At 42.3% G+C, this 23028-nt stretch overlaps 1 protein-coding gene across 2 annotated transcripts in view; it reads right to left on the bottom strand.

The window, feature by feature from the left end:
• The window catches only part of SYNGR2 (synaptogyrin 2), a 289829-nt gene extending 267580 nt beyond the window's left edge, over positions 1–22249 (bottom strand). Inside the window, exon 1 of one of the 2 annotated variants that reach the window (XM_044068172.1) lies at positions 21905–22249. In XM_044068172.1, the coding sequence (XP_043924107.1) occupies positions 21905–22027 (123 nt within the window). In that variant the 5' untranslated portion in view covers positions 22028–22249. Of the gene's footprint in view, positions 1–21470; positions 21510–21904 lie in introns of those variants that run through there. The other variant, XM_044068173.1, reaches the window with a different exon arrangement.
• Between the last annotated feature and the right edge of the window lie 779 nt (positions 22250–23028).

Here is a 23028-nt window from a genome sequence, read left to right on the forward strand (position 1 = left end):
GAACATGGAGTGTTTGACAAACTAGATTAAAGTGGCTTGGGTCCAATATGGACCTAAAGTCTCACATTGTCTTTGCCACCAAAAGAATCATGAACAAGTTACCAATCCTCATTGGTCTGGTGGGGCTTTTTGTAGGACTCAGCTTTTCTATCTCTTGCAGCCGGTCTTTGCCACCAAAAGAATCATGAACAAGTTACAAATCCTCATTGGTCTGGTGGGGCTTTTTGTAGGACTCAGCTTTTCTATCTCTTGCAGCCGCTTCAATCCTATAATGGGGTGGCACATCTGGAATTTTTTGCAGATTTAAAAACCATAACCATTACAGAAACAAGTGCCTGGAGAGCACTCCTTGCCAAATGTGATGACGGGCAGACCCACAGCACACTCAAAAGAAAAAAAAAATCTAGGCGGCAGAATCAGGGAGTTCCCCTGGGAGTATGAATCAGAAATATAAAGAGAAACTTACTTCTGTCCCTTCATCCTGCTGTCTGGACTCAGAATCTTGAATTCCTTCAAAAACAGTATTCCTCTTTCTTTTAACAGAAACTACTTTTCAAGAAAGATCAAAACCACCTGAACTATACCCGGAGCCAGACCCAGTATACTCCTGTTTAAGGAAATTCGAGGAGAAGTACACATAAGGTTAGTTTTCTACTTCTTTTTGACAGGAGCAATGTGGCCAACAGTATTATTAATGGCAATACAGCTTCTAAAAAGAAGGCCACAACATTCTGACAAAACGTGGAAACCTTCCCGGCTTCCATTAAAGACCAACAGCAGTGCTCCCTTGCCCACTGAGGGAACCTAAACAGCAGCAGACAACATGGCAAACCCCCCAGTCAACACTGGCTGCAGGTTCTGCACCAGACAGTTTTGGGGTAAAACATGAGTGCTCAGAGATGCAACAAATGGCCAAAGCAGAGTCACTCATCTGTGGCTGGAGGAAGATTACTAGTCTGCTATGGTGGTAAAGGCTGTTAAATAATAAATCTTAGAATGTATGCCTTGATGAGCAAACAGAAAAATTGGGGAGTAAACCAAGAGTAGTATTTAGTAGGGGTAAGAACATTTAGAACATCCTTGAGGTTTAGAATACTAAAAAAGGCACAATTCTTTAATGTTCAAATGTGGGTCGTGTAGATACTGCAAATACATAAACAATGGACCATATGTTTCAGTACAAAGTTATGATTTTGCCCTTTCATGCCCAGGCAGATGTAGTTGCAATACCAGCTGTCAAGGATTTTATGTGGCAAAACTATACACAGGCTCCGGGATAGACCAGCAAAACATCTAAGGGAGATAAAGACAAAAAATCCACACAATGCCCCGTCTGTCCATAGTACTAATTTCCCCCAAGGGGGGGGGGGGAGAGGGAGAGGGAATCTTATTTTTATATTTAGAATTCAGAGTTTCACTACATAAGGCTATACGCATATTCAGTTTGTATTACTAATTAAATCAATCATTTGACAAAAATGAGGTAACTAGCAGTGATTGGTTGTTTAGTCATGTAGTTTTTATACTTAAAAATGTGTGTTTTAATCTTCCAAATGACTCTGATGAGGCCATTCATTTTGGACTCTAGCTCGTTATTAAAGTGGAGTTTTCCCTTCAGTCTTGTGGTTTTTGTTTTTCCATGTAAAAGGTTTTTACCCTAGTTGGGTTGTTTTACTAGTGGGGTTCTGCTTTATTGGCCTGAATGTAACCACGAAGACTTAAAGTAAATGAGTCATGGGCTTATATCCCACGAGTCTCCATTACAGAATATTCAAGGCATCATACAATGAAATGAAAAGGTCCAACTTGACTATATAAATTAATACTGCGCATACAGACAAAATCCAAAGTTAAACATTGGAACAATATAAACCTTAACTAGAAAATGTCAACACTACAAACAGGTCATGGTACTACACATGCCCCAAGAAATGCCCTAATGGTTAAGGTATTTGGCTTACAAACGCAAAGTGCAGGGTTTGAGTCTCACAAGGGAAAATTTGCTAGGCTTAAAATGGCTTGCAAGGGCAGTTAGCCTAGTACTAATTTATGTAAACTATATGTACGTAAATAGACTCTGCACATGTAAAACAAAGCTGAACATTGTTTTTGCCCCCCACCTCTCACTAACCCCCTCCTCCCACTAACCCCCTCCCAAGTATACATAACTCCGAGATCATACAATGTCACGATGAAGGGCAACCTCAAGAACTGTGCAAGCTCACACACCAGTTAGTGAATTTAGTTGAGTAAACATATGGCTATTACAATATATAAAAGAGTGTGAAGCACCTCCCCCACCCGCAGGGTTGTGGAGGACTTGCTTTACCCACAGTTCAGGCCTACGCATTTGAACAGTCAAGACTTCTGACAACTGGTAGTCAACAGCTACACAGACATTTGTAGGCTATCCTCAACTCAGATTATCCAACATGGTTCAGACAGAAGCATACATACCAAACTTAGGGTTATCTGTTCCATCCAAACTAAAATGCTTATAATGGAAAAAATGTAAAGTTTAGCAAATTATTACTTTACTGAGCTATCAGGCTACACAACCATCTTTGTCTCTTCCCATCTTTGTTACAAAGACCAAAAGCTTCAATGCTAATCAATAAGCATTTTTTCTCTGAAGCTATGTTTTCACCACACATTCACACCCTAAAGCTAAAATATCCCATTTAATTCATCAACATGTACGCAGTTTTAAGTACACTGCCCTAGACCTGCTGTCAGTTTTTAATATATTTATATTTGCTCTGTGAAGGTCAGATTTTTCCTGTGGAGACCTAAGAAAGTATTCATACTGACTAGAGAAAATTTGGTCAGAGAACCCCCCCCCCCCATTAGTGGGATGGATTCTTTTACATCTACATGAGCTGCTACCAACTCAGGCACATGAACCTCAGATGAATGTCTCATCCTTAAGATAGCACACACAGGAATCCATCACTGCAGTGTCAGTATTGAATAAAAATAATCCATCTACCTGGTATAAGAACAGAACCCACAGCTTTCTGCACCAAAGGCAGTCTGTACTACCTGTAGATCTGTGTGCGATACATCTTTAAGAAGCACTCCAGTCAGTAGACATGTGCAAGCAAGACTGCCATTTTGAGAGAGCAGACAGAGCATATATGTATGTAGTAGTCATTTAGTTCATTTGTTTAATGTTCCCGCTATCCATCCTCAAATTATTCAACGTTCCTACTATGCATCCTGATGCATTTGTATGCAATAAACTACTTAACACCCAAGCCTCATCGTAGTCTTCTTATACACAAAGTCAAAAAGCTAATAAAACAGGACAACATCCAATATTACCAAGTCTGCCCTTAACTCCTCCCAACATAACCCCAAACAATTCTAGTCCTCAAACTCCACCCAGGCTAAGTAAGTACCCCTACTCCTAACATTACTCACTTCTCTGAAAATATTGTTACCTCTTTCAACCCTGTTCCTACCTCCAAATTAAAAAAAAAAAAAAACAAACAACTTAAACCCACCAAATTAGCAGCAGATAACCTCCCAAGTGAATACCTACAAATCACAGCTGATGCTCTAGCCTACCCAGTATCCATCTTGATTAACAGATGGATGTCAAAGTTAAATTCCCCACAGTATGGAAAGTCTGTCAGAAAGTTAAATTCCCCACAGTATGGAAAGTATCACAATTCCCCTCCACAAAGGTGGCCCCTCCACAGAACTACCAACCATCACCCCAGAGCAATTCACTCTCCAAAATACTAGAGAGAGATGCATTCATTCTCAGGCCTCAGATCACCTCCTTACTAACAACCTCCTCTCCAACATGGTTTCAGACCAAACCATAGTACCACCTCTGCCTTACTTTCTTTCACCAACACTATCCTGCAACATAAAAACAATGGTTCTCTCTCCTCAACTACTTTCCTAGACTTATCTAAAGCTTTCGACATGGTACCACACAAACAACTTATCTCTCTTCTCAGTAACCTATCCTTCTCTCTGTCACCGACTGGTTTCAAAGTTACCTGACCGCTAACAATCCATTGTATGCAGGACGACCCCCCCTCCCCCAACTACTTGTCTCCATAGGGGTTCCCCAAAGATCCATCCTTGGACCCCTACTCTTCTCTATTTTCACCAATAATCTAGCCTCTGCCACCACACATGGCACACTCATACAATACGTAGACTCCATCATCTGCTCAGCTCACTCCCTACCCGAACTGCAAAAAGTCACACAGGATGCCTTTTCCTCTGTTGAAACTTGGTTATCCAATGCCAAATTAATACTCATCTTCCAACACACCAAACTTACTCAAAACAACTCTCACTTAACATCACAGCAAGAGACGCCACTATCCATCCTACAGAACACACCCAAATTGCTAGGAGTAGAAAGACAATATACAACAAAAAAAATAAAATAAATCGCCAAATTCACCACAGGGGCATCCTACCGTAGTCACCACAGTCTCTCACTGACAGAATGGGGCTGGCTAGAACTCCCTCACTTCCTTCAATGGTATCAACTCGCACTTGCTCACAAACTAGTAAGCCATCCACTAAGTCCCATCCCTACAGAATCTACTCCAACCCTATCTTACCACCAGACTACTAAGATCCTGCAACAAAAACGTCCTGCAGGTTACTAGCACCAATAACTATGCTGGAGAAGCACCATTCTCCTGAGCTATAGCCAAATTATGGAACTCCCTCCCACCCACAATTACCTGTGTAACATCTTGCACCCACTTCAAATCTTTACTAAAAGCGCACCTAAAAACTTGCAGGATATGCCCTTGCAACTCCTCCTCTAATATCACCCACTCCATCCACCCACTACCTTTCTCTGCACTCCACTACCTACCTTGATTACAGCAAGGTTGCTCATAAGCCTAGCTACTTACTTATACAGTAAGAACTTCTTATTGCAACAATTGCTCATGTCTTATGTACCTCAGACAACAGTGATTGTAGTTATCTACTGATGTATTATGTTCTACAGCTGTAACGGTCTATAAGTTTTTAAATGCCATGTTTCTCCAACCGTATTATGTCTAACATTTTAATGTGGAGCTTCTCTCCCCGGGCCTCCACTAAAAATGGACCTGCATCCAGCCTGACTCTCCCGGTCAACAAATTTAAAACAACAATAACAATAACAACAAACCAAGGCGAGCGACACTGTGCCAGAAGTGGGATCCAGAGTTATAAGCATGAAGCAACTAGGTAGAAATGGAGGATTATACAGAAGTGATCATCCCAACTGCTCAAACAACTAACAGGTCAGAAAAACTCCAGATACTAAAAAAACTCACTTAAAATGACTTATTTTGCTACAAATATAAAATAAAACTCAGAATGCTCAAAACGATTTTCTTAAATGAAATGCCCGAAACTACAGCATATTGATAAAAGTATTCGAAATTATTATGAAAACATTTGAAACAATATCAGAATCGCATAAGATGTATAAAAAAGGGAAAATGACCATTTTTTTTCACAATGTACTACTTTTTCACATTAACGAAAGGTATTGATAATATCCAAAGTGTGCAAAGTGTTTGGCAAGTATGTGCAGTACTACAGTGCAGCTATTTCAAAAAAATATTTCAGAGCACAGTCTTTCAAAGAGTTTCTTGTGCATTTGAATAATAATGCAAGTACCTGGTGTGTGTACATGTTCTTACAGAATTACAAAGGTCAAGCCTGCATTGTGTTTTACTATAACTCGGGGGCATGGCAGAAGGAGTTCACAGACCTGCACCACTTGCGTTTGATAATACTGCAGAAAAATGGAGACTATGAGCAGGAATACAACATGTTCACACAGACTGCTTTTTCTGACAAAGACAAACGTATAAAGGCATTTATTCTGCTTAAATTTAGCTGGGTCAGAAGCCATTGAAAATGTGTGTGTTCATTTGTGCATGCACCTGCTGTGTTTGCAGGGGAGCGGGAAGACCTCCATACTGTGGTACCAGCTGAAATGCGGGAAGACTGAATACTTAAAACGTAAATTTAGAGAAAATGTGTAACCCCCCCCCCCCCAAAACAAATATTACAATGGAAAGAGACTTATTTTACACGAGAGATCAAAAGCCTGGTGAAACTTTTGCAGCATATATAACAGACTTGAAAAACAAGGCTAAAACGTTAACGACAGTGAGAAAGATTTTGTTTCGAGACAGTGATTTAACACTGAACGAGGCCATTGAGATTTGTCAGGTATACAAGCTTACAAAAAGGCACACAAGTATGCTTACATAGAAGAAAGCAAAATTTCCAGTACCTTCTGCAGCCAATGAGATAGTATGCGGCCCAAGGTTAAAAGATACAGGCCAAAGGGTGTGGTACCTGCAGTAAAAACGCAGAGCTACCGGCCCAGGGTGCATGCAAAGCACAAGGGTGACTCAGCAAAAAAGAAGTTATATCTTAGCATAACGTTCCATCTGTGTTGTAGATCTTTTGTTCATTCATTATAGATAGGACCTTGGTCCCGTCCTCTGAACAGATATGGCCGTTTTCCAGCTCGCGCAAGCCAAAAACTCTCAGCTAAGAACCTACCCACAATGCCCCTCTCCTAGATACTCCAGATAGAGTTTGCCCACCCTAGACAGTAGTAGTAGTAATAGGAAAAAAGGTAGGAAGCGCTGTCTGGGCAAATACCCTAACCAGGAGTTAAGTCCACCAGGAATTCAGGCAGGGGGAAGGATGGTGGGAAGTAATGAATGAATGAAAAAAAGATCTACAACACAGATGGAACGTTATGGTAAGAAATAGCTTATCTGATGTTATAAATCTTTTGTTCATACATTACCAAGGCCCCAGCTACTAGAGTCCTGGGTGGTCCCAAGGAAGGATACTTCCAAGCACCATAGAACCAAAAGATGCTAGTCCCCTGGAGGGCAAATCCAATTTGTAATGAGATATGAAGGTATGAGGTCTTGCCCAAGTGGCTGCTGCACACACATCATCCATACAGGCTCTGGAATGAAAAGCTACAGAAGTAGCCATAGATCTGGTAGAATGAGTCTTTATTCTGGAAGGGAAGGTTAGCTTATTCTGTTGGTGGATAAAGGTAATGACGTTTCCAAGCCAAGAAGATAAAAAGTCACTTTGGAAACAGGTTTACCCAATCTGGGTCCTGCAAAGGCCACAAACATTTGGGTTTGTTTTCCTGAAAAAATTAGTCCTGTCCAAACAGCAATGAAGCTGCTGGTGCACATCAAGGGTGTGCAAAAGGTACTCCCCTCTATTAGAATGCCTTGGGAAGAAAACTGGCAGGTCAATAGACTGGTTAATGGAAAAGCCAGAAGTGACCTTGGACAAGAAAGAAGGGACAACCTATCCACGTGGAAGATAAAAGGACTCGACACACAAGACCTGCAGCTCAGATACTCTTCTCACGGAGGTGAGTGCTACTAGAGTATGGTTTTCCATGACAAAAATTTAAAAACACATGAATCAAAGGGCTTGAAGGGAGAGCCTGTGAGAGACTGAAGCACCAGAGTCAAGTCCCAGGGTTTTAAGGGAGGCTTGACCGGAGGTTTAACATGTAATACTCCCTTCAAAAAATGTTTTGCATAGGCCGCGAGACATAACTGAAGAATTATCCAGACCATTATGAAAACTGGCGATAGCTGCTAAATGTACAGTGATCGTTGAAGCTGAGGCTCCTGCGTATAGAAGAGTAGTCAGGTATTTTAGAATATGCTGAATGGGCATACAAAAAGGATCCAAGTTCTGGTCTTTGGCCCAAATAGAGAACCTAGTCCCTTTACTAGAATAAACTTTTCTAGTGGAAGGTTTGTGCGAGGCCACAAGAACTTCATGAACAGGAGATGGGATGTCAGGCAGCCTGGCCTAGCAGTCACTGGAAGTGGCGGAACCAAGCTGTGAGCATGAGATGAATCAATCCCAGAGGATGAGAGAATAGGTCCTGGGAATGATCCACGATCCACGGGCTGTGAATCAGATGAGGCCATAGAAACGGGAATCAGACTTGACGTGGCCAGTAGGGAGCAATGAGGATCACTTTGCTTTTCAACATCAGAGCTTTCTGGAGAAATTTTGGAATAAAGGGAAATGGAGGAAAGACATACAGAACACCCAGGGGCAAATCGTGCAAGAGCATCCCTCTGTGGTTCCCCCTGAGGGGGGATAAAGGCAAAATAGCTCCTGCATTTGTAGTTGGGGGGAAGCAAACGGGTCGCAGCAAGGCTTGCCTCAAAGTTGGAAAACCTGATCTATTACAGGGTTGACTGATCACTCATGAGGCATCAGGATGTTCCTGCTCAGATTGCCCTCTAAGGCTGGAACTCCCAGGAATGTGTTGCTATAAAAAAGTGACTGGAAGCTATTGCCCAGTGCCAAACCCTCATGGCTTCCCAACACAGGGGGTAGATCTGGTTCCGCCTTGTTTGTTGATATACCAGACGACGAACATGTCCGACTGAACTGCAAAGGTCCCCGAGGGTAGGGATGCATGGAACGTTAAGAGAACTTCCCTCAGTTTCAGGATATTTATGTGCAAGTTGGCCTCGATGGGGGTCCAGTGCCCTGGACAGTATTTCCCTGAAAATGCCCCCCCCCACCCTAAAACAGTGAAGTGTCCGTAGTCACCGTGGGTTGGGGAATACAGAACGGTTAACACCAAAGATTCTTTTGTGGCTCCATCCACCATAGCATTTTTTCCTAGCAATGTTTTGTAAGGCATATCATGTGGTTGAGCGGATGGGTTAATAACTACCATTGTGCGGAAAGGAGCCACTGTAGAATTCTCATGTGCAGTCTCGCTAGTGGTACTAAAGGAATGGCAGCTGCCATGTAGCCCAAGAGTTACAGTACAAGACTTGCTGGTACAAACGTGTGAAGAAGGTGGTCTTGAATTTGGTGTTTTATTTTCTAAAGCCTGTGGGGGGGGGGGGGCTTGACAGGATGTTGTGTCGAAGACCGCTCCAATAAATTCCAGTGTCTTCATTGGGGACATCTGATATGTCTGTTGATTGTAATCCCCAAGCGGAGAGCGAGACCTTGAGTGTAAGAGGCTGCGGACTAAGAGATTCCTGGAGGCGGTAAGGAGCAAATCATCTAGATAGGGAAACACCTGGAATCCTTGTAGTGAATACTTGCCACAAATTTGAACACTCGGGGGGGGGGGGGGGGACTGTTGAGAGACCGAATGGCAGTGCCCTGAACTGGTAGTGATTGGCTCCCAGCCAGAGGTGAAGAAACCTCGGAAGTGGTGATCCATCTTTGTGGTAGTACGCATCCTGGAGGTCTGTAGAGCACATCCAGTTATCCCTCCCTAAGAAGGAAGAATGGACTGTATTGTGACCATCTAGAATCTTTGAGGTTTGATAAATTTGTTCAATAGGCTGAGATCCAGGATTGGTCTCCAGTCCCCTGTCATTTGACACTAAAAAAGAAAAGGACCTAGAGTAAAACCCGGATCCTGTCTGATCTGGTGGGACTGGTTGGATGACTCTTTTTCCTTAGCAGCTTTTCTATCTCTAAGGCTGCTAATTCCCCTCTGATTGGGTGATACATCGGGGATTCGTTTGATGGGTCTGGGAGTCAAGTCGAAAGGTATTTGGTAACCTCTGGATATTATTCTCTGCAACCAAACATCGGGAGCAATAAGATATCAGGCTGGTAGATGCAAAGAAAAGTTACCCCCGACAGCTTCCAGAGGGAAGCAAATGGGCCACTGCTCAAGAGCGCTGGTAGGGTCTGCCGGAGAAAATCTCTAGCATCCTGGTTACACAGACCTCCCTCTACCCCAAAAGGGACATCTTCCATACGAGTTGCCCTCTCTGCCTGGGGGGATTGTTCACCACAAGTGTCACGAAAAGGTCCTTGGGATTTCTTGAACCACATTTTTCCTCCCTTCTGGTTCCTGGAGTAGCATCTCTGGGGGTTGGAAAGGTGTATGCCCACAGCAGACAAGGTCTGTTTTTCTCACTACTTGTGTGTGTCTGGCAAATGTTGCTGAAGCATAGGTCAGTTTCCCTAGTCTGTCCGTGGTACGGGACTCAGTTCCACCATCCATCCTCCAAACAATCTTCTGCCAGTTCCCTCTTGGTGGCAGACATGACCATAGAATCAGTGTCAACTGCTAGGAACAGTGGGGCTGTTCTTCAGGTGTAGATAAAATTTTTTATGGCCTCCGAGGGACAGGTTCTATGCTGTCTGCGGCCTTCCAGGCACGCTGCAAAATGAATTGAACAAGGTTATCTGTCGGTGGGGTCACCCAGGAAGGAGATGGCCAGGCAGGGAAGGCCTGCAGGAACACAGATTCCTCAAAAGGATTATAGGACTTCCAGTCTCCCCGCTGCTTGAAAATTGAGAAATCTCCAGAGGAGACGTAGTCTGGGGGAAGACTGTGGGGACCCTTCTCCCTCACACTGCCTTTGGTGATGGATTCCTCCGGCGCAGAAAGGGAAAACACTGCTGTCAGAACAGAGACAGTATGCACCAGAGGTATCTTTGTCCTTGGCAGGTATTCCAGTTTTGAGGCCGAAGAAACTGTTAACACCGTGGCTGGGGATGGTGCCGAAGCAGGTACACAGTTAGTCATCAAAGCCAATGTCAGATCCAAGGACGGCAGTGAAGTCAGTGGTGCTGAGGTCGGAGCCAAAATAGGGGTGACTATTATGGATGGCACCGAGGGAGAAGACACGAAGCCTGGTGCCGAAGAGGTCTGCACCGAGGAAGCACGGAGACTACTTGGTTCCGTAACTAATGGAGATGCAGGAACAGAGCGACTCAAGTTTGTCCTTATGCTTTTTGGTCTTTGGAGGGGGGAGAACTCAGACCCAGATACAGCCTCAGGGAAAAAGTGTCTTGAGTAATCCATTTTTCCTTATATTTTATGGTCTTTGGAGGGGGGCAAGACCTCCGACCCAGACAGAGCCTCCGAAAAAGGTGGCCTTGGGAGTAAACCAGTTTATTAATTACGTTCTTCTGCTACTGTAAAATTACTAAAACTAGCACAAGTCACAGTCAGCTCTAATATGATCCACGCCCAAACAGTAGACACAATGAACATGTGTATCTGAGTTAGGCATCTTACGTCCACACTTGTCACACTGTTTAAATCCCAACTTAGCTTTGTCCGACAGTAAGGCAACAAGGCTATCCTATAGAAAAAAAAAGAGAGAAAATACCAGTGATGATGTTTGAAAAAAAATACCACTAGTAGAAAGGAAGGGCCCGCCGAAGACAGGAGAGAGGGACAGTACCAATAAAAGGTAAAAATTACCAAGGAAAAGGGTAGGAAATAGGCTTAGGTTATAGAAGACAGTAAGAAAAGGTTAACTACTAAAAAATTAAATAATTTTGAAGAGAAACTGTCTTAAAATTAACAATTTTCTACTTGGCTTTGAGATGGCTAACACGTCTGACTAGAACACACAGCAAATGAGATCTGAGTATCTAGGAGAGGGGCATTGGGGGTAGGTTCTTAGCTGAGAGTCTTTGGCTTGCGCGACTTGGAAAATGGCAGTATCGGTTCCGAAGACGGAACTGAGGTCCAATCGGTAATGTATGAACAAACAGATTTACAAACAGGTGCCACAGCTAACCCCTAGTCAACTGTTGTAATTGTGGTGGAAACATGAACCTGAAGGGGAAAAGTGCTTGGCTTCTGGTCAGCAATGCCACTCTTGCAATAACTGGAATAATTTCAAAAGGTTTTGTAAATCAAATAAGGAACAATCTCTTGTTAAGAGAGGGCACAAACAGGCAAGTTGATCAATTTGAAAGCTGTGATCCTATTTTTTATTAAGGTGGTATGTTGGTGCTTGGTGAATGCAACAGACTTGCAGGCAAAGAACAAAATTTCTTCTACTCTTTATGGGAGTCCTGTAGAGCTCAAAGTAGACTGGCTCAAAGTGCAACATTATGCCAGCAGACATGTTTGCTAGAGTAAAAGCTGCAGAATATCTTGATTTGACAAAGTGTGCATAATCTTGTTGCTTATGGTGGTGAAGATATTCAAATTGAAGGCACAGTAATGCTTTCATGTTACTCTGCTGGGAACAGCTATGACTTTGCATGTGTTTGACTATGTAAAACTGTGTCATTACTAGGCCTCAGACAGTCTGAAAATGGGACTGCTTTCATTTAAAGAAATTACCATACAAGCTTGAATGACAACAGCTTAAATTTTGCCCAAACAATTTTTTTCTGGCGTATGCTGACATTTTCACAGAGACCAGCATGGAAAGTTTCAACAGCCACGCAGAACAGAGTAAAGGATTAAAATGGTGCAGCAAGGAGTAATTTGTCCAACAGAAGAACCAGATGAATGGGCATCTTCCATGGTATTAGCACATAAGAAAAGCTTAGATGAGATCAGAATATGTATTGATCTAAAAAGACTTGAGCAAAGCACTAACAAGACATCAACCTATGCACACAGTTGAGGAGGTTGCTGCCCTCATGCCAAATGTTTTTATTTTGTCTTGGATGCAAAAGTTCATTCTGTCAAATTTCACTTGATCAAAGTCTTTACTGCCAACCACATTCAGTACACTATTTCGGAAATCTGCATCTCCCAGAATGCCATTTGGAATAAATTCTGCAGGTGAAGTCTTTCAATGTGTGAGGGAGCAAATTTTTTTCTGGCTATCCATGTGCTATTACAGTAGGAGACAATGGTGAAGTCACACATAATAGAAACATCAAGAAAGTTCTGGAAAGAGGAGGTGAAGTGAATCTTAAGCTGAATCCTCATAAGTGCAAATTCAGGCTAAGAGAAATTACTTATATTGGTCACTTGTTTGCCAGTTCAGTACAGCCAGATACTTCCAAGCAAATAGCAATCCTCGAGATGTCAGTTTCAGACTATGTCCAAGCCTTACAAGGTTCTCTTGGCATGGTCAACTATTTAGGCAAGTTCATTTCAGACTTCAGCCAGCTTTCAGCAACATCAGACAGCTAACATGCAAAGGCATAATTTGGCCATGGTCAGACCTCCAAAGGGCATTTGATATCCTGAAACAGAAAACTGCCAATCCACCTACTCTATGCTACTATGATGTTCACAAACCAGTTACTCCTTCCTGTGATATGTCTAAGTTTGGTCTAGGTGCAGTCATTCTTCAAGTAGGTAAACCAGTAGCCTATGCATAGAGAACTCTAACTCAAATCAAGATGCAGTACGCCCAGATTGAGCAAGAGCTTTTGGAAATTGCGTCTGCACGTTCTAAGTTTCATGATGATATTTATGGCTGACCTATCCAGATCAAAGCTGGCCACCAACCTCTAGTCTATGCATATAGCTCCTGTGAGATTGCAATGCATGATGCTCAAAATTGCAGAAGTACCATTTCAATCTTGTTAACACAAAACCAAACTTCTTTACCTTTCCGATAACGTATCCGGATTGCTGCTGTTGTATCTTTTGGCTTTTCCCGGTTAGGGGTCGCCACAGCGGAACTCCGATCTGCTGATTGGCAGTAGATTTTTACGTGCCGAGTTGCCAGCTCTGACACAACCTTCAACGAAGGTACACCCATTCACGCATGTCTCCACAAAGATGCTTTAGCGGAGAATCGAACAGGATGTCATCTTACTGTGAGGCGACAACACTACCGCAGCACCACCACCGCAGTTTAACGTATCCTGATAGTCCAGAAAAAAAAAACAGCATGAGAATGAGAAATCTGATTTTGAAGTCACAAAGTGAGATATTTTTCTTTCACATATCCGTGAGCTCAGAACTCACACAGCTTCAGATCCAGTTTTCCAGAAGCTCAACCTAGAAGATGGCCTTCAAAACAATCTTGTTTACCAGTAGAAGTGCAGCAGTATTTTCCTTACAGAGAGGAGATTGTCAGACAATGGTATCATAAGTGATTTGTTCCAAAATCCTTACAAGAAATTAAGATCTTGCATCGTGGCCACCCAGGAACAGATTCTACCAGAAGGGCAAGAGGACTAGTATTTTGGCCTATGCCAAAAGATAAAACGAAAGTACTTTCGTCTTGTTCAGTTTGTAATAGTACAAAGCTGCAGCAACAAAGAACCACTTCAAGGTAGTACAGGAATCTGGCTTAACTGGTCAACAGCAGCCACAGATACCTTCAAGTGGACTGGTCAATACTACCTGGCATTAGTAGACTTCAAACTGGTGATCGATCTACTTCCTAACCTAACTTCCAGTATGTCATTACCAAGTCAGAGACTTTTCTGTCCATGGTAGTCTGCACAGTTATTTCTGACAATGGTGTACAGTTTACAAGTCAGTAGTTCAGTCAATTAGCAGGAAAAATGGGACTTTGTTCACATTATGAGTAGTCCCGAGTACCCACAATTAAATGTAGTCCCGAGTACCCACAATTAAAATGGCTTGGCGTGCAGTTCAAAGTCCAAAACAGCTGTTAAGAAAAATCCAGATGTGACAATACCAATGTTTTCCTAAGCTTGCTAAATCTCAAACATTCCTTGCGATAATCATCTTGGTTCACCTGCCCGTTGATTTATGTCAAGACAAAACAGAGCCACATTACCCATTTGCAGCTATTTATTGGTTCCATATGCTAACAAAGCAGTGAAAGACCAACTGTTTAAAAAGCATTTGTCCCAGAAGTCATAAGACCAGCAAACCACTCTGTTCATTACAAAAAGGGGAGACACTGAGGATGCAGACAAAAGGTTTTGCTCACATCGGGACTTGTAAAGAGTTTGTGTCAAGAGCCAAGATCGTACATTGTGGAATCACAAGGAATGGAATGCAGATGAAATGGGAAACTTGTTACCAGTAACCGAACCAGTGTTACAGCACCTTGCCTGTGATTAAGACTAATTCTCAGAGCGACTTATCTAATGTTCCTGTTCGAGGACATTCCGTCAACAATCCCCATTTCCAGAGAAGAATACTGAAAGCAGTCGAGCAGAACATTTGCCAGTGAGTGTCCCTACTGCTAGACCCAGTCCTAACTACGACATTACAAGGTCAAGTCAGACCTCAAAACCTAGTTCCAGATACATGGCAACCTGGACATGACTACTGGTTTTCTTTATTAGTGTCTGCATAAATTTCATGCCTACTGAAATGTCATTTGCTTACACGAGACAGCTCAGTAAAGAGGGAGGATGTAGATCAGAGTGTGTGATATATCTTTCAGAAGCATTACAGTCAGCAGGCATGTGCATATTAAGTACTGAACACACTGCAAGCAAGAACAGCATTTTTAGTGAGCAGCCAGAGTGAGAGCATGCATATATGTAGTAGTCAGATAGTTTTTTAGTTTAATGTTCGTGCTATCCACCCTGATGTGTTTGTATGCAATAAACTAACTAAACGAAACCCCAAGCCTCATCTTATTATTTACAAGATGATGGACACTACCCATTGAGCTAGCTTATCTAAAAAAATATCAAAATTTAGCACAGGGTTCAGGCCATGCAACATAATATATTAACATATGCCCTCAGAGGACGAGAAGTTTAAAAATTACCACAAGAGAGCAAGTGAAAGGTTTACTTAACAAGTGGACTTTACTGGCACTGGACGAACTCTCAAATGGCGAGAAGCAGAATCAAGCAGGAATGATTAATCAGCCCCCAGGACTGGAAGGGGAAGGAATTAAGAAGTAAAGTTACAGCTTCATCATAGTCCCTCCTTGTACCTGACCTCAACATTGCTTTAGATATCACTGTTACTATGCTAGTGTTACTGGTTCTACTAATCAGTCACATTCTTGTTCATTTACCATACACACATCTCAAATATTTACCACCAAAATCATGATACTGATCTACTGCCTAGTCATTTCTCTATGATGGCACAAGCTATTTTATGCTAGTTTATTTGCTAGCTTTCTTTTTTCACTTTTGTTTATGTTTATACATACAAAAATTGAGAGTATTACATTTACTACCTATATTTACCATAGTAAAGTATTCTTGATTGTTATCAATTTCTTGTATTGTTTGTAATGTGTTTTTGCAACGGAGCTTTTCTCCCCAGGCCTCTGCTGAAAAAGGGCCACTAGCACAGTCGGACATCCCCAATAACAAATGTAAAGCGGACAAACAAAAGGTAGAAATACCAGGCAGTCTGCCACACAGCCCAAACCACCAGCAAGAATTCATAAGCGTCCAAATCCACTTCCAAAGTAAAATCAAAATGACTCCAAGAAAAATAAATAATCTCCAACGCAGCCAAACAGCAAAGTTAGGAAGAGGGTAGGGAGCAGCACACATACAGAGAACTGTTTAAGACTCAAAATCTGTAATGAAGTGTTAATATAAAAATAACTTTTGCTGCATTGCCACAGATTTCTACTGTAGAGTGGGGGGTACACCTTTCAATTTTACAACCCCTTTACAAAACATTGGTGTTACTTTGGTTTATGAAGAGATACTCAGAATAAATATTTGACAATTAGAGTGCTTCCTCTACCCACTGCATGCCCACTTATGGCTACTTAATCCAAGAAGAATTAGAGAGATAATACAAGGAGAAGGTTACCGTTCGCTGCCTGTCGGGTGCTAGGATCCGCCACATAACAAGCACTCAGGTCACTCCAGAACAAGTACAAATACGACTGCCATTGCCCATGTTGGTGTGAATGACTTAAAGCCATATCTCCCTGGACTACATGGAGAGACAGACATGGAAGAGCTCTCTGATCAAGTAGCCCAGGCCAGTATGACCCTGAGTAGCATCCTGCCCTCACCAAAAAGGATAACATGGCATAAAGAAAAATTTCAACAAGTGGCTATGTTTCTGGTGTCTTTCAAAGGAGATCCAGCATCTGTCCACCTGGGATAACATGCTTGACAAGCCACGCTGCGTCGCTAGAGACTGCTTGCACCCGTCACCCTTAGGTTTTCGAATACTGGCCAAGGCTGTTGCCACCCTCCGTGCCTTTTTTAGGCAAAGCTCAAAAGACAAACCCACCGCCGTAAATAGCACAAGTAACAAAAAACTGAGGGTGATGCTACTCAGTGCCAGAAGTCTAAATCTCAAAATGCACACACTCGAGGCACTCCTCAGTATGGAGAAAAATCGATATATGTGCAGTAACAGAAACCTGGTTTAAGGCTCCAGAGAGCACCCCAACACTACCAGTCTACACTCATACCATACATTTCGGCCACAGAACCTGGACCGAAAGACAAAAGGCAGGGCCATAACCATATTCATCAAGGATACCCACACCTCCAGGTTAGTGGCACAGTACAATGCTTCAGAGATCATCAACATGCAACTACCAATGGGCAAAACTGAAATTCAAATTGTAGCTCGCTACAGATCACCCACCATGTCCCAGGACCCCCATTGCGCATTTCTGGAAACACTGGGAAACAAAGGTCCTACCAAACACCCTAATATTGGGTGATTTCAATTACCCAACCATTAACTAGGAGAACTACTGAAGTACTAACTCCCTAGTCCAACATTCCCTAGAATTTATAAACCAACACCCTGATCAACACTCCTACCAGAGGTGAGAACATACTGGACCTGGTCAGCACCCAACATGGGCAACCGGTGTTCCACACCAGAGGTCAACCCCTCGCTGGTTAGATCTGACCATAAAACAAATCACTTTGGATATCCACATCCCCCCTCCACCACCAGACAAGGAAACCACCATGAAAAACTTTTCAAAAGCAAACTTTACATTACTTATGACAGAGGTGGAAAGTTTCAAAGCCCCCATGCTAAAGGATAATGCTGTCCAAGATGCAAAATCCTTTACTAATGCATTCTACTGGCACCTACAAGAATACATGGGATTGTGCTATCCCAAGCAAAACCAAGACTCACTCCTCCAAGAAAAGGAAACCAGTCTGGTGGACCCCTGCCATAAACAAGCTATACAACAGGGAGGAGGAAACTAGTACAGAAGAGAGTAAAATCCCAAGAAGGGAAGACATCCCTGATTAGTATCAACAAGAAACTACAGTCCCTCATAAAATTATCCAAGGCAAGCTTCGAAAGAAAAATTGCCAAGGACTCCAAAGATAAACACAAGGGCATTCTTTAGCTATGTCAATAATCTAAGTGGCAATGCTCCGATCTGATCAGAGTTAGTCCAGAATAGCACAAAATACGGTGAACCGACCTATATCACCAATATCCTGGCAGGTTCAGTGCAAACTTCACCCCCCCCCTCACCTCCAAAAGGGCCCATAACCATACCAGAAGAATGCAGAGCCCCTGAAATTAGACACTCAGGTTAAAACAGCACAAAGCCAAAAACACATCAATGGGACCAGACAGTGTCCCAGGCTGCTTCCTACACGAGCTCAAAGACGAACTAACTCCTCACCTGACCACACTGTTCAAACAGCCTCTCCACAGGCTACGTACCTATAGAGAGACACAGCCCAATGGTTACTCTGATCCACAAAGGTGGAGCCACAACAGACCTCTCCACAGGCTACGTACCTATAGAGTGACACAGCACAATGGTTATTCTGATCCACAAAGGTGGAGCCACAACAGACCACAGGAACTATCGCCCTATAAGCCTAACTAGCTTGGTCTGCAAGGCTATGGAGCGCATCATCATGAACTCATTAACAGAGACATTGGGAACCTCCAAACACTGGACACTACCCAGTTCGGCTTTAAGGGCAGATCATGCCTCCTGAACTTCTTTGGAGACAGTTACCAAGGCTGTAGACAAGGGAAAGGTGGTACACACAGCCTACCTAGACCTCGCAAAAGCCTTGGACACCATTCCCAATTCTGGTATTATAGACAAGCTCATCAGCCTGAACATATACCTCTATGTCACAAGATGGGTTGCCAACTGGCTCACAGACAGAACCCACATGGGGAGAGTTGCGAGAGCTAAGTCCGACTCTAAACCGGTTACAAGTGGCATTCCCCAGGGCTCAGTCCTATGACCCCTCCTGTCCGGCATATACTTCTAAGAGGTACAGGCAAGTACAGCAAGACTATGGCCGAATGCAAACTAGGGGCTATAACTGACTCTCTGGCTGACACAGACAATCCCCCAAAAGGGTCACACCAAAATGGATACCTGGTGTCAAAATTATGGACTCAGGCTAAATGCCAAAAAGTGCATAATCATCCCCTTTGGAAAAAACTAAGTACCCACAAATTACCACATAGGTAGTAGTCCCCTAAATACGGAAGACGTAATAAGGGATCTGGGGACTCAAGCAGATGGTAATCTCTCCTTTGAAAATCACATTGCCAAAGTGGTTAGAAAATACTTCTATGTGGCCCACCTAATCACAAAAGGGTTCGCATCCAGATCAGAGAGGTTATTGTCCTCCTCTACTCATCAGACCCATCACAGAGTACAATGCTCTATTTGGGATGCACCTTACAAGGCACCTGCAACAACTGGAAAGACCACAGAAGTACCTCACCAAGAGATCACTGGCCTCAAACAGATTCCCTATGCAGCTCGACTGAAGAAACTCCCAGATGTACTCTGTTGCATACCGCCTACTCAGAGGTGATCTCTGCCCGACATAAGGCCATGTCCAACCCAGAACTGATGGACATGCTCCATCTAAAGAAAGCCATATCCTCTCGAGCCACACGCTCTAGGGATCTAAACCTCACCACAACAATAAATAGGATATGCTGGAGGGATAGATTCCTGTCCCAGAGACTTCCCATGCTTTGGAACAAGATTCCAATCTACATTAGGCAGAGCTCTTCGCTAACACTCAAGAGAAACCTTGTCAAGTAGATGGGAAACAAAGTTTACCCCAGGGATCACTTCAGTGGCTCTGCTGGACAGAGGCACAGGGAACTAATCTAAGGGGCAGCGAAAGCCAACACATAGGCTTATAAATGCCTTCGGACAGATAGCCTAGTACCTATAAATCTATAAATTCAAAACAGCAATTCACAATAAGAAAGCCAACGTACATGCACTCCACCACAGGTCACAGGGTGCACTAATTTTGGTGAGTCTCTGTCCCCCCCTGCAGTGAAGCCTATATTTTTTAGCTCTGTGTGCTGTACTTGTAGCAGTGTGTAGAACTTTGATAAGCATGATTCACTGTGCTTTCTTCACAGGAATTTTATTTCTGTACTACACAATACATAGTAAATGCATATATGGGTATTGAAATATGACAGACTTACAGAACAGTACAATTACTATATATAGTAATACTGACACTATAGAGAACTTCTGATTGTTGAATCAACGCATGAATTCTGATGAACTAAAGAATGATGTGAAAGCAAAACAGTATTTCTCTTACTGTTGTCGAGATCATATCAAATACAATTGTATATAACCAACCATGCTAGATATGTTTTTAACTGAATAAGCAACAGACAAAAAAAGCCAAACAGTGCTCAGAAATGGAAAGACTTTCTAAATTGTGTAAAACTCTCGTGGACACGTAGTGGGGATATGAAATAAACGGTGTCTAAATAAAGTGAAACTGACTATGAGCACATGGCTACCTCTTTCTACACGAAACTGTATGATACGCAATTTTTAAGAAGCTTTCCGTTAGAAAATGACAACTGGTGCAGAGGATTAATGCCATGAATCATTAACAAGCCACTTCTAATACAGAGACTGACTCCCTGAGACTTAATTTACCTACGTGTAACATTTAGCAAGTTACTTAATCCAACTGCGAGTTGGATAAATTGGAAATTTGTCCTAGGCTTAGTAATGATCCCCTGGACTGCATGCATAGTAACTAAACTAGACACATGCACGTTAATACACAAATTATCATCATGGAAAGAAATGCCTTGCGAGAGGGTATTTTATTTTTTCAACTGGGCAAGCCAACCATGCACAAGTGTTTTTTTCAAGAATGCGTTAGATGTCACACGCTTTCATCCTGGCTGTTAAGACGTTTTGTCCATTTGTGCGTTTCAGGGAAGAAGAAAGGGTAAAGCATTACAAAGTATGGGAAACAGTAACAGCTTGTGGGGAAATAAACTTCCGTAATATGAAAGTCGAGGAATGGCTCAGAATATTTAAGTAATCAACAAAACTGAATTTCCCCACAGACGCTGTTTTCCGGATTGTCAGGAAAATTCCTGACAGGTGGCAACTCTATAAAATCTAAGACACTCCACTGTACCCTACGAAGGATGTTCTAAAAGCAAGTTTTTCTAAGCAATAAAGCTGTAAGTTGTCACACGTCAGTGGTATGCATTTACTCCAATACATAGTTAACTTGTGTGCATAGAAAAGGAACAAAACATGCATGACAAAAACGTTCTGCCAAGTGGTATGGTAATGACATTCGACAACTGCACCTGCTCATATCCAATAAACCTCTACCTCCCCGAAAACAAGTGTGTAACTTGATTTTAAAACGTGTGACTCAGCCAGAATGTCCAAATATTCCTTAAAAAAAATCAAAATCAGTTCGCACAATGCTAATGTAGGTACAAGATAACTACACAATTCGCTTCGGTCCTTTCATAAGAAACCATACAGACATTACTTGTTGGGCTTCTCCTACACTATCAAAAAAGTACACAGGCTCACAATCAACACACTCGAGCTGGCCATCGTGGATTATCAGGAATTCTTTAGGATTTTACATCCGCCTATTTTTGCTATTCATCTTTTCCAACCAGAACCTCTTTCCCACCTATCGTTACTCTTATTCGCCTACCTCACCTCCACGTCGCCCCCCAAAAAATACACTTATTTTTTCTTAGTTTGCTCCCCACGTGACATGTGGGAAAGATATTTATTAGGAACAGTATCTATCCTGCTAAATACATTTTCACAACAAAACAAGGGCGGGGCTCCCAAACTTCCCAACTACTACTTCTGGGGTCTCTGTCATTATAGCCAACGTATAAACTACCGGGGAACACAGGAGTGAAAAAGAACATATGTTTAACTACTAGTAAAGCAATGCTGCTGGTAGGGGGAATGGTTAATGGGAATAAATTAAGAAGTCAAAAACTTACCCAACTTAAAAAACGAATGATATTCCGTGGCTCTTGTATGATCTGCGTCGGCTGGAATGTACTACCAGCCATGGGGGCCCCGTAGGCACTCCCACTACTACCATATTCTCTACCGCTATCCATAACGTTAAGCCTGTGACAATAATTTCCAGCTACTGCTAATCAGACAACTCTACTATCCAGTACCACCACTTTCCTCCAACTCTACCACCTTTAAGTCTTTTACAAATACCCAAACGTCTCTATAAGCAACACTTGCTATACTTCAATAATTTTCCGTACTTCCGCATCTCTCACTACCCATACGTAGCACCTCAGCTTCACTTCCGTAACGGTAACCGCTCGCGCCTACCTTCCTAATAGCTCACGCGGTTGCTCGTGACACGTCAGAGCTACCAGGGAGAGAACGTATTTGTGTATTCTATCTGTAATGTTGAGTAGTAGAGTAGCTCTTTCTAAGGGTGGCTAGTAGCCGCTTTATCAAACATTCAACCTCAACTTGGGACATTTTGTGTAGAAACGTGAGATTTTGCAGAACAAAACATACCCACGGCCAGTTCAAATAGCAGAACTTCGTTTTTTGCAAAAATAAAAGTTTATTCTTGTAGGATTTAAGTTAATGTTATCCATGTGAACCGTACAGATTTTCTCAGAATGTCCGGAATTTTTGCCTCATATTTGTGGCTTGTTTTTTCATAAAATTGTGGTTTACTGGCAAATCATTGAAGATGTAATACCTCTTAATGCAAAAAATCTGGACAAAGCTTGACAAAATGGGGCTACAAATAGAGACATTTTAAATATTGCTCTTATAAATTTAGAAATTTGCTAGAGTAACAGGATTTGTTTTAATATACATTTCCTGAAAAAGTTGAAGTTTGAAACTCAAATGTATGTCAGTATTTAGTGACTACAATCGTGAGATCATACCAGTGATTTTACAGGAAAAAAAGAGGAACAGGCCAAACACATGAAACACAAATCTGGACATTCTGTGAAAATCTATACAGTTGAGAGGTACTGGCAGACATTTCAGTTTCAGACTTCATACCCTTCAGAAAATTCATGCTAATGTAAAACCTGTTATTCTAGCACCTTTCTAAGTTTGGAAGAGGACTATTTAA

This window comes from Protopterus annectens, chromosome 4.part0, assembly GCF_019279795.1.
Source record: "Protopterus annectens isolate FY-2018-M chromosome 4.part0, PAN1.0, whole genome shotgun sequence".
Classification (NCBI taxonomy): domain Eukaryota; kingdom Metazoa; phylum Chordata; order Ceratodontiformes; family Protopteridae; genus Protopterus; species Protopterus annectens.